The sequence below is a fragment of the Octodon degus genome, unplaced genomic scaffold, assembly GCF_000260255.1.
Source record: "Octodon degus isolate 3935 unplaced genomic scaffold, OctDeg1.0 scaffold00109, whole genome shotgun sequence".
Classification (NCBI taxonomy): domain Eukaryota; kingdom Metazoa; phylum Chordata; class Mammalia; order Rodentia; family Octodontidae; genus Octodon; species Octodon degus.
In genome coordinates this window covers 265884-277318 of record NW_004524685.1, presented here as the reverse complement: position 1 = coordinate 277318, position 11435 = coordinate 265884, and the positions used below count along the sequence as shown (strand labels likewise).

Genomic DNA, 11435 nt, shown 5'->3' with positions numbered 1-11435 from the left:
TTTTTTTTTTTCAGAACTGGGGATTGAACTCAGACCCTAGGGCCAGGGAGATAGCTCAGTGGAATAAGTGCTTCCCTGGCAAGTGTAAGGGCCTGAGTTCAATCCCCGGTAAAAAAAAAAAAAAAAAAAAAAAAGAACTCAGACCCTTGCGCTTGCCAAGCAAGTGCTCATTCTACTGAGCCATCTCCCCGGCCCCTCTTCATTGTTTTCTGCAGCCATGACCTGCTGTCATTTGCACTGAAGCCAGGGGAGTATGAACTAAAATCTCCACAAACTGTGAGCTAAATAAACCTTTTCTTCCTTCATTTTGAGTGTTGGGTATTTGTCCCAGCAATGAATAAAAAGTAACTAAGGTACATATCTGTAGCTTTGTACTATATTTTGAACTCAGGAAGTGTCTAGGTGTCGACATGGTGGGAACGTGTCCTCCTGAGCTAGGGCAGCAAGCAGTGTTGAGGTGATGAGGTGTGTAGGGCAGGACCTAGACAGCAGCACAGTGGCACCATGCTCACAAGTGAGTTTGTGTTGCTTAATATGAGCTCAATGTCTCATGAGGCTGATTAGTCCTTGAAAAGCAGCTGCTATATGGGAAGTGGCACCCCGCTCCATCCCTCTTGCTTCCTGTCTCTCTGTCTGGCCTCTCCCTCTTTCATATGCAAGATGCTCACACTATGTTGTGACACAGCCAGAAAGCCCTCAGCACAGCTGGTAGCTACCCATTGGGTGCTCTTCCGCCTCCCCCTAAACTCCACGCTAAGTGAACTTCTGCTAAACATATACTGTCTGCCATTGGGGAATTCGCAGCAGCAATAAAGGGGCAAAGAGAAACAAGGCCACCAAATTTGTTCTTGTATTCAAGGCTTTTCCCTTTGAAGTCCCAGAGAGTTCATGAATTTTTGGAGTTCCTTCTATTTCTGTAAAAAAAATGCTACAAGGATTATCTTTGATACTACTCTGCTTTTATTGTTTTGTTTTCCATTGGTGATTTCTTCCTGATGAATAAGCAGCTATGATTTCAACATTTCCTTACTGACTGTCTCATGTATCCCTTGATGGTTCTGTGAGCTGGGTCAATTTGGTGGGTGGGAAGCAGAATTGGTCCCACCCCTTCATGGCCCTCAACAGAGCAGCTGGATGCACTACATCTGAGCTTTCCTCAGGGACAGAGGCAGGTCTTGCAGTACTGGCTCAGTGAAGGACTTCTCTTGCCTGTGTATTTTGCTGGAGACACCAGTAGGTGATTCAACACTACCTCCCAACCCTGAAGAAAGCAGGCTGGGTTCTTAAGAGCTTTAGATAGAAGAAAGAAATAAGCAGTGGTCACAGGTTGCTGCCCGGTGGGTCTGTGGACACCTTGCAGATTCCTATCAGTCTCTGGGTATCACTTTCAGTGAGGCTGTGACCCTCAAATAAAAGACTTGTTTTCACAACTAACCTAGCAGAACTAGCTTGGACTGACAGAAAAACTAGAGCGAGAGATTTGCCTGATTAAGTTGGTTTCTTCACTACTTTAAATATCACATTGGTTCTAGGAACTGTTGATAAGCCTAACTTCATGCCTGTTTGTGTATAGGACTGAGAAGCTTGAGAACCCAGGGCCCATGAGATTTCTAGTCCTCAAAAAGAAGAGGGCTGAACTTCTAGACCAGCGCGTGTGTGGCTTCTGCTTCAGTGAGCTCCTTCTGTGCTGGCTCCTGAAATTGTGTCTTCATGTTGATAGCCCTAGAGACTGAGGGGCAGAGTGCAGAGAAGCTAAGCACAGGCCTTCAGGGAGGTCATTTTATGTATTTAACCTGCCCAGAGTGGGGTGTGCACCTGGATTGAAAGAGAAACCCCATGACAGCAATGAGAAGGTGGTTAGCAGGCATCTTCCATTTCACAATTCTATAGAACGTTCTGTGCTAGGAGTGACCATCAGGCACAGTGCAGCACAGGGGAGGGGCCCCCATGTGGTTTTGATAGCTACAAACCACACATAAAGGTTGGCACCTAAAGGGCCATGGGAGGAAGCAAGCTGGGCTCTTTATCAAGCCTGTGTACATGTAAGGCTTAGTGAAATCTACACGCTTTCCTTGAGCTATACATGGGGCATATTCAGCTTATAGTCTTAATGGCTCAAAGGCAGCTGAAAAATTCCTAGAGTGCTGAGTTGATCTTGAAGAACAATTTCCCTCTAATATGCCTTCTTCAGAAACACGGAGCAGAATTTAGAGACCACAGGAGTCATCATCTCAGAAGACATAGCTGAACATACACTATGGGACAGACTTTCAAGTCTCTGCTGAAAGGCTTTAGTCAGAACAAATTAGGACTGCTTGGCAGGTGCAAGGTCCTGAATTTGATTCCTGGTACAAACAAACAAGCAAACAAACAAACAACCCAGAACACAGTAGGAGGCCTGTCTACGCTGTTTCCCTGTTGTCATGGCAGACTCTCCTTGCTGAGCTGGCTTATGCTAGTTTCTGTAGTATCAAATACCATCATCCCATGATGGGAGTTTCCCAGCCAGCTATTATTTACAATTTTTATATTTATGTATATGTTTAACAAAGCAAAAGCAATAGATTCTTACAAATAAAAGCACAAAAGGAGTTGGAAAGTAGTCATTATTTCAATTTTCACTTCATCTGTACAGGTGCCTACATACTGCAATCAAGGATGATGGCTTAACTTTTACCATAGGTAGATAATACCATACGCATAGATTCATTATTTTCTAGATTCTGTCACAGGAATCCTATATTGTTTTTGTTATTTTTGTACATATGATACACCTTGGAGTTGTTCTCATATCATAAGCAAGAATTACTCTGTGATACTAATATGTTTTCACATTAATATTAATGAATGGTTCCTCTTTCATTTTAGTGAATGTAAAGTATTCCTTTCAAAGTATGTTTCTGGATTTACTTATTGGCAACTAAGGAAGGAACTTTATTTTTTATTTTTATTTTATGTTATTTTTTAAACTAAAGATCATTTTCTTTCTTCTTTCTTTCTTTCTTTCTTTCTTTCCTTTCTTCTTTTTTTCTTTCTTTCTTTCTTTCTTTCTTTCTTTCTTTCTTTCTTTCTTTCTTTCTTCTTTCTTTCTTCCTTCTTTCTTCCTTTCTTTCTTCTTTTCTTTCTTTCTTTCTTTCTTTCTTTCTTTCTTTCTTTCTTTCTTCTTTCTTTTTTTTCCTTTTTATAGAATCAGGGATTGAACTCAGATCCTTGCCTTGCCAGGCAAGCACTTATTCTACTGAGCCATCTCCCTGGCCCTAAGAACGTTTATTTTCAGCTAAGACTTTTTCTTGAGGACATAATTAAACTTTGTCATCATCCCCTAGCCCATCTAAAAAGATTAGTACAGTAAATGTTATAAAGCAATAGGTACAATCTGAAGGACTGGAACCAACATTGACAAGGAACAACTTCCATCTGGATCATCATAAAAATGTTTAAGAAAAAAAGAAGAAGAAGAAGAAGAAGAAGAAGAAGAAGAAGAAGAAGAAGAAGAAGAAGAAGAAGAAGCAGAAGCAGAAGAAAAAGAAAAAGAAAAAGGGCTCAGTGGGGGTATTGGATTGAGAAGATCCTCACACCTCACATTTCATCTGATGCATTCAGTCTTGGCTAGAGTGTAACAAAATGGAAAGAGACTCACAGGACAGCACACCACCACAGCTCACTGCACACCCCTGCACTCCAAGCCTGCCCCCAGCCCCTACTGTTTCCATTTCAGTTATTTGCCAGCCTGTTGCACCTGCTGATGAAGGAGCACAGAGATCTTCTCTTTGATCCACTCTTTGTTATAAGGCTGGTACACCTGGGTATCAGCTCAGTAAACAAGGCAACGAAGGTCTGCTAGATTGTCAATAAAATCAAACAACTGACTGATATCATATGTGATAGAGGGGCTGTTGGGGTTCATTTTCTTCAGACATTCTTCAGACATTTTACAAACACCTTCCAAATTAACAGATTCATAGTCAGTGTAAGTTCTGTCTTCTGGCCTCATGCTAGGCTGCAACAGCAAAATAGTGTGATATATCTCACCAAATCCTTCGCAGCTGCAAATGCTAACTCCACAAGCCACATACAAGGTCAGGGGCAACACTGCCAACAGCCAGGAGGAACTTTAAAGTGGTTTCCATTCTTTTACAATTATAATGATCCTCAACAAATATATCACTGAAAATTACATTTTCAATCAGGGTAAATCCCTAAGAGAAATCCCTAGTACAGAACTGCTAGATTACAGGTACATGTACTTAAATTTTTGATGTATAGCTTCAACAGTTCATGCTCTCACTAGCAAATATCAGAATCTGTCAATTTTATTAATCCCTGTCCAGTACAACGTCCCACCAAAACTATTTTTTCCCCATAATACAGGAGAAATGAGAACTTCATAGTTTTACTTTGTAACTTTTATTATGATAAAGTTGAAATATTTTTCTCCTATATCTATTTAAAAACATTTGGGCCAGCAGATAGCTCAGTGGATTAAAGCACCTGCTTAGGCAGACACAGGGACTTGGGTTTGATCCCTAAGCATGCCGTGCCAGCCCTATCCTCACGGTGCACTGAGATGGGCGATTGAGACTGTGTGTGGTGGCACGCCTGCAATCCCAGCTCTTGGGAGGCTCAACACAGGAGGATCACTAGAGTCTGATCTGTGTAGTGAGACCCTATAGACCCTGAACTAAAATGCATAACCCCCCCAAAACTTTTGTTGCTGTCCTCTCAGAAGAGCTCAGCATAAATTATCTTCACAATTAAAATATGTTGCTAATGTTTTCTTCATCCTGTCATTGGTTTTTGCTTCACTTAAGTCTTCTGTAGAAATAATCTCATTTTTTTGAACTTGCTTCCCACTTAAATTAATTCAATCAATCAAAATTTAGTGTATGTTTTACATAAAGCTCTGGTATCCTTTGATAATTGCCTTGCATTTTATTTTTTTCTAGATGAAAACTGCTATGATACGGTTTTTAATAGAGGCACACTCCCATGCTATTAAAATTAAAGTAGTCTCACTTTATTGTTTTCTTGAGAGAAACTCTCAGACTATATTAAATTTGTGAACTAAGAAATTTCATCCCTAAACCAATGCCTTTACCAGCCCCAGGCAACACTGCCATGAAAACAGTGCCAGCAGTATCAAGAATCTTTGAAAAGAAAGATTTGTTGCTTTTGGTGTTTTTAATTTCTTGAGTTAGTTGCTCTATTTCTCTGTTCAGTGCTTCAGATTGCTTCTTAAAACCATCCATAAGAAATTCTCTTTGGACCTATAAAAGATGAATCCATTTTTGAAAATCCTCAATGATTGCCAGTCAGAATTTTGTATTTAACGATTTTAGCATTAAGCACATGCATCTCTTCTGCTTTGACCCTAGCATTTACTTTGTGCTGTGTGTGGTGGCACAAGCCTGTGATCCCAGCACTTTGGACTCTGAGGGAGGAGGATGCCTACTAGTTCAAGACCACCCTAGGTTACAAAGTGAGCTCAAGGCCAGCCTGAACTTCACTGTGAAACCTTGTCTAAAAAAAAAAAAATATTCTTTGCTGTCTCCAGATGTTTGATGCTGACAGTGAGCCTATCTCTCACTGGTCCATAAGAGATCTGCTCAGTGCAATCCATTGGAGTGAAGAGGAGTCTGGTTCCTGTACAAGAGACGCCCTTTGGCAGAGAGTGCAAGCTAAGTTCTAACTATGCTGGAGCAGCCATATTTGTCTAACAAAGTATGGGAAATGCTGACTTCATGAAGAACACTGGTCATCCAGTGCCAGTTTGGGACAAGGGCTTATTTTATATTAGGTGTACAGAGCAAATTAGGCAGCAGTTGAAACAAATGGAGCACTCTCTGAACTTTTGCCACCCTGCATCTTATTTTAGAGTAAATCTAATGCATTCAGACAACATGGACCTGTTTCAGATCTCACTGATGGTTGTACCAAGAATCCTCAGGATGCGTGGACTGAGGCCCTATTCAAATGGAGCACACGAAGACCGCCCTATAATCTCAACAAATAGTCATCTGGAACCCTGGGGGACATTATTTGTACCTTCTAGAGCCTTACCCTACAGAAGTACTGAATTCCTAAAGGTTTTCATGGGCTTCAGTAGCAGAGCAGTTCACCTAAAGTTTTATTGAAACATTTACCTTTGTATTTCTCTGGAAATTACAGTAGGAATCAAGACTGTACTTAAAATTTCAGTCGTCTCAACCTCAGGCACTGGCAAGCCCCGTGCAGACTCACCTTCAGCTTGTGCTCCAACATGATTTCCTGTTCCCTCAGAATGTTCTCCCTTTCCTCATCCATCTTCTTCTTTAGCTGAGCCACATTTTCTTGGAAGCTTCTCTCCTGGGCCTCCATCTTTTCCTGCTGCTCCTTGTTTTTCTGCCTTAGTAGCTCCTGTTCCTTCTCAGCTGCCTCCCTCTTGGCCCTTTCAGCTGCTCCCCAGAAAATTCAGAGAGGGAAGGAACAACAGTCAGGCATGAGCTCTAAGCTCTTGAGCTCAGAGATCAAATTGATTTTGAACATGGCCAAGGGAAAATGTCTCTGAATTCACCATCTATCCATGTCAGGAGGGTCAAGATTCTGAATGTTATGGAAAGGCACTGATAGGCTGGGGGTGAATCTCTAATCTCTTTACTGTCCTCATATTTATCAAGTAGGAGATCTATCATAGAACAGGAAACCCCTTACTTGAAGAAATTTTTCCTGTTCAGGCAGCCCGATGGGTCTGTGGCAACCTGTCCACCCCACTGGAGATCAGAAACCCTCACAGTACCTTCTATTTCCTTCTCTCCATCAGTGAGGGCTTTGTCAGACTGCAGAATGGAGTTTTCTATAGTAGCCTGAGACTGCAGGAAGCTCTGGAGGACCTCATTTGCCTGAGAGCAAGAAGAACAAAACTAGAACTAGAAGGAGCTTTAGGCAAAGATCTAGGCTTCTGATGAGACAATTATTATTCAATACACCTATAAGTCTATAAATTTTCTCTCCTTATGATCCTATAGAGATTCCTTTTTGTCTGTGGTCACAGCTGAGTCTATGCTCTTTGGTGACATGAATACCTTCTACAGAACCTTCCTTCCCTGCTCTTTAGCCTCCTCTCAAGGATTCTGCCCACCAGCCACACCAGTCACAACTCTGATCATATTTGTGTGGAGTCCTACAAGCACAGCTGCCTTATAGGTGATATTTGTTTTCTTTTGTCTTAGTGGTACTCTGGGCTTTCCTAACTTTTTTTTTGTATTTTTTTTTTTTTTAGGGAAGGGTATACAGGGTGTTCAGTGTCTCACTACTAGATCAGATTCATAGTGATCCACCTATTTTACAGCCTCCCAAGAGCTGAGATTACAGGCACATGCCACCATGCCCAGTCTCAGTTGTAGTCTCAGCATGCCCTGGGGGCGGGGCTGGCACGGCAGGCCTGGAGATTGAAATCCTGGCCCCTGCACCTCCTTGCAGGCACTGTAATCTGCTGAGCTATTTGGCCAGTTTTCTGGGCTCTCCTAACTTGATAATATTTCCAAATCCTTTACAGTTTATCTCCTTGCTCATGGACCAGGAACATTTCTAAGATGCCTTCTGAGATTTTCCAGGTTTGTTGAGGTGGGAGTGACAAAAATAACTGTATATATTGAAGGTATACAATATTATGTTTTGACATAAGTCTACAATATTAAATGAATACTATTATAAAGCTGATTTACATATCCCTCAGCCTATGTGGTTAGCTTTTGTTCTTGTTGTTAGACCACTTTAGATGTACTTTTTAAAGTAATTTTCAGGTTGTTAATGGATTATTGTAATTATAGACACCCTGTTTTGCATTAGTTTTCCAGCCTTATCTAATAATATATGTTTGTATATATTAATCAGAATCTCTCCTTGCAAGATTATGGGGCCAAAGACCTAAGGGGATTTGACTGACCTTATCAGATCCAAAAGCTACAACTCTTGTTGCATAGGTCTTGCTTTATCTTGGTCTTAAACATCCAGTCAAAAAGTATAAAAACAAAGTATAAGAAGTAAAGCCATGCTGTTATATTGAGCTGTAGGGGACTCAGGTCAACAATTTCTGACACTGCCAGTCAAGAGGAAGATCCAATACTATTATGGATTACTGGACTCTTTTAGAATATTTTGCTGAGTTAACACATCTATAATATTCAAATAACGGAATTAAACAAGAAAAGGGGATACAGATGAATGTCCATTTTGTATCTGTGTATTCAAAATGGTTAGGATAGATATACAGTTACATTTTTTTAATGAATAGAGGGATTTGTTCTAATAGTGTTTGTAAATAGGTTATGATGTCTGCATCTTGTTCAGCAAATAACCACTAGGAAAAGAGTATGCAATGTGTTAATTATTGAAACTATCCTACCAATTTGATTTGAAACTCTCTCATTGCTATCTATTTCTCAATAAAATTATGGAAAGAAAAGAATCTCTCCTTGCAGTCCCTAGTAAACTCCGTTCTACTGTACATCAGTAGGAGTTGCACTTTGGGATTTAGTTTGTGCCACTAAAGTTCAGTATCTTTCTAGGTCTTGCATATTTCACTCGGCCTTCTCACATTATGCATGGGAAACAGTATGAAGATATCTTATCCATGTCATCATTAGAATATACAGACTTTGTTAAGTCTGAATAATATTTCATCATATTTATAGAGTAATCAAAACATCATGGTACTAGTATTAAACAGATATAACGACAGAATAGAAAGGCTAGGAAAAAATGACATTGGACCCTTATCTTTTTTCTCCATTTCTTAATCTTACATTTATTTTTTTATTATTTTTTTTTAACATTTATTTATTTAGTGTGTGTGTGTGTGTGTGTGTGTGTGTGTGGCCAGCTCAGCCCACCAGGGGGCGCAGCTGGCTGGCATGTGGTGCTGGGGGATGGAACCGTGGTCCCTGTGCTTTGCCAAGCTTGTTCCAAGTAGGTGCTTTAGACCACTGAGCCATCTCTCCAGCCCCAATCTTACATTTATTTTGATCTTTATTCTTCTAAATTGAATTCTGGCAAATCACATCACTCTTTATCCATTATTTCTTCCACTATTCAACTTTTCCACTCTTTCTAATCTATGTGGTCTTTTTCCATTTTGGTCTTAGGATTGTTCAGATTTTTAAACACATATTTAGATAACTATATTGAGACTCTTGTCATTTACACTCATTCTGAAGAAGTATTCTGTATTTTTTTTTTTTTTTTCTGTGTTAGGATTGAACTTGCTGCCTCGAAAATGCCAGGCAAGAGTTCTACCACTGAGTCATACACTTGGCCTCAGTTCACCTTGTGCAAGGATTTTTGCTGAGATTCCTTGTGATTTAAATTGTGATGTTTCCTCCAGAAAAATGTTTTTCATGTTTTTACCAGGATTATTAATGATATTATCAGCCCAGAAGCAATTTTCCAATTAATGTGTCTTAAATGAGTAACTCAAACATGTGGGAAGCACTGGTCCCAGGTTACAAATCAAGTAGGATTTCTCACTCAGCATCCAGGCTTCTCTGTACAATAGTGTCAGGGAAGACTTTTTCCCAATTCATTCCTTCACTGAAGATATAGTCCTTCAAAACACAAGACACTGAGCTGAGGAGATAGCTCAGCAACCATAAGCACCTTCCTGGCAAGCACAAGGTCCTGAGTTCAGTCCTGACATGACTAATGGCTGTGGGGCTGAGGCCCCAGAGCCTGTGGAGAATAAGGAATACAAGAGCTGGTGGTGTGATGACTGGAGATGTTCTGAAGTAGACCCTTACATTAAGCCTTACATAAAAATATAAGTAGACATAAGACCGAAAGTTCTAAAATGTTAGAAAAATTATAGGGAAAAAGCTCTTTGATGTTGAGTTTGGTGCCATGGTGACACACACCTGTGTGTGACCCCAGCACTCAAGAGGCTGAGGAAGGAGGATTTTTGCAAGTTTGAGGCCAGCCTGGGCTACAAAGTGAGTTCCAGGCCAGCCTGACTAGCATAGTGAAGCCCTGTCTGAAAAACACACACAAAAAAATAACATGAGATTGACTTTAACAATGAACTTTAAGATTTGATACCGAAAGCCCAGTTAAGAAAAGCAAAAATAAATGTGGAATGACATCAGACTAAACAGGTGAGGGAAATAATGAGTGGAATGAACAAGCAACATATAGAATGGGAAAAATCTTTGTTAAAAAAAAAGTCTGACAAGGAAGCGGTTAATACTCAAAGCACACATAATACTCATAGGACTCGACAGAAAAAACAACAAAGAACTTGATTTTTTAAATGAGCCAAAAACCTACACAGATGCAGTTCAAAGGAAAGAAATTCAAATGCCCAACAGGTATTTGTAAAGGTGCTCAACATCACGAATCATCACTGAAATATAAGTCAAAACCTCAGTGAATGCACTCTGCCCCACTGGCAAGCTCTTCAGCTCCTAGTTGTGCTGATAACCCACTACTATTATGGACCACTGGACTGTATTGGGCTAATTTGCTGAATTCAAGTACCTACAATCTTTGGACTGTCATCAAGTATGAAAATATCTTTTAAAGACTTCTCTCAATACAGCTTCTCTAACTGCAATGGAACACCCATCTCTGACAAAACAAAACAAAGAAGGAGGATATGTTGGGAGCCGCAGGAAGCTAGAAAATTGATCAGATGTATATAGGTGGGACTAGGCTTCAGAGCCTAAAGCAAACAAGATACCTCAATACTGAGATAAACATCCTGTCTGGTTAAGGTCAGTTATTAGTTGCTAGGCAACCTTGTGTCACATGTTAGCAACTTTGCAAAAGTATACATAAAGTACCATTTTATTGTGAAAAAAATATGTATACACAAGATAGGATATATATACAGCTACTTTCTCTTAGTTCATTGAGAAGAAAAGTTTGTACTAATATGGTTTAGAAAAGATATGTCTGTATCTTGTCCTCTGGAAAATTACTACCAGGACAACAATAGGCAATGTATTAATTATTGTAACTGTCCTACTAGCCTGTTTTTTTTTTCCAAAAATGTATCAGTTATTTAATTAGGTTCTTAGTAAAACTTTAGAACATAACTTATGAGGGTAAACCTCATTTGTCGGAGCAAAAACAGATCACACATAACTGTAGTGTTGGAGCTGAAAATAGCTTTGATTTTTGTTAAAATCTGTGAGCCCATCACTTTCTGATGAACTTTCTGCTGCTTTGAAATCTGATGTCTTTCGGTGTCATAATATCTGATCTTTGTGGTGTCTGGGCTTCTGCAGCAGCTGCTTCTTGAAATAAACATCAATGAGATCTACTAACCTGTTTTGAAACTGCTTTCTTGCTATTTTATCATTTTTCTCATTAAAATGAATAAAAAAATAAAAATAAACCTCAATGAGATATCAGCTCACACCTGATGGACATAAGTCTAGAAATAATAGATGTTGGTGACAATG

At 39.8% G+C, this 11435-nt stretch overlaps 1 protein-coding gene across 3 annotated transcripts in view; it reads right to left on the bottom strand.

Moving 5' to 3' along the window:
- Positions 1-4937: 4937 nt before the first annotated feature.
- The window catches only part of LOC101585096 (guanylate-binding protein 4-like), a 52264-nt gene continuing 45766 nt past the window's right edge, over positions 4938-11435 (bottom strand). For all 3 annotated transcript variants that reach the window (XM_023724331.1, XM_004639276.2, XM_023724330.1), the window contains 3 exons: positions 6776-6878; positions 6241-6434; positions 4938-5267 (listed from right to left, as the gene is read on the bottom strand). In XM_023724331.1, coding sequence (XP_023580099.1) covers positions 5052-5267; positions 6241-6434; positions 6776-6878 — 513 coding nt within the window. In that variant the 3' untranslated portion in view covers positions 4938-5051. The remainder of the gene's footprint in view (positions 5268-6240; positions 6435-6775; positions 6879-11435) is intronic.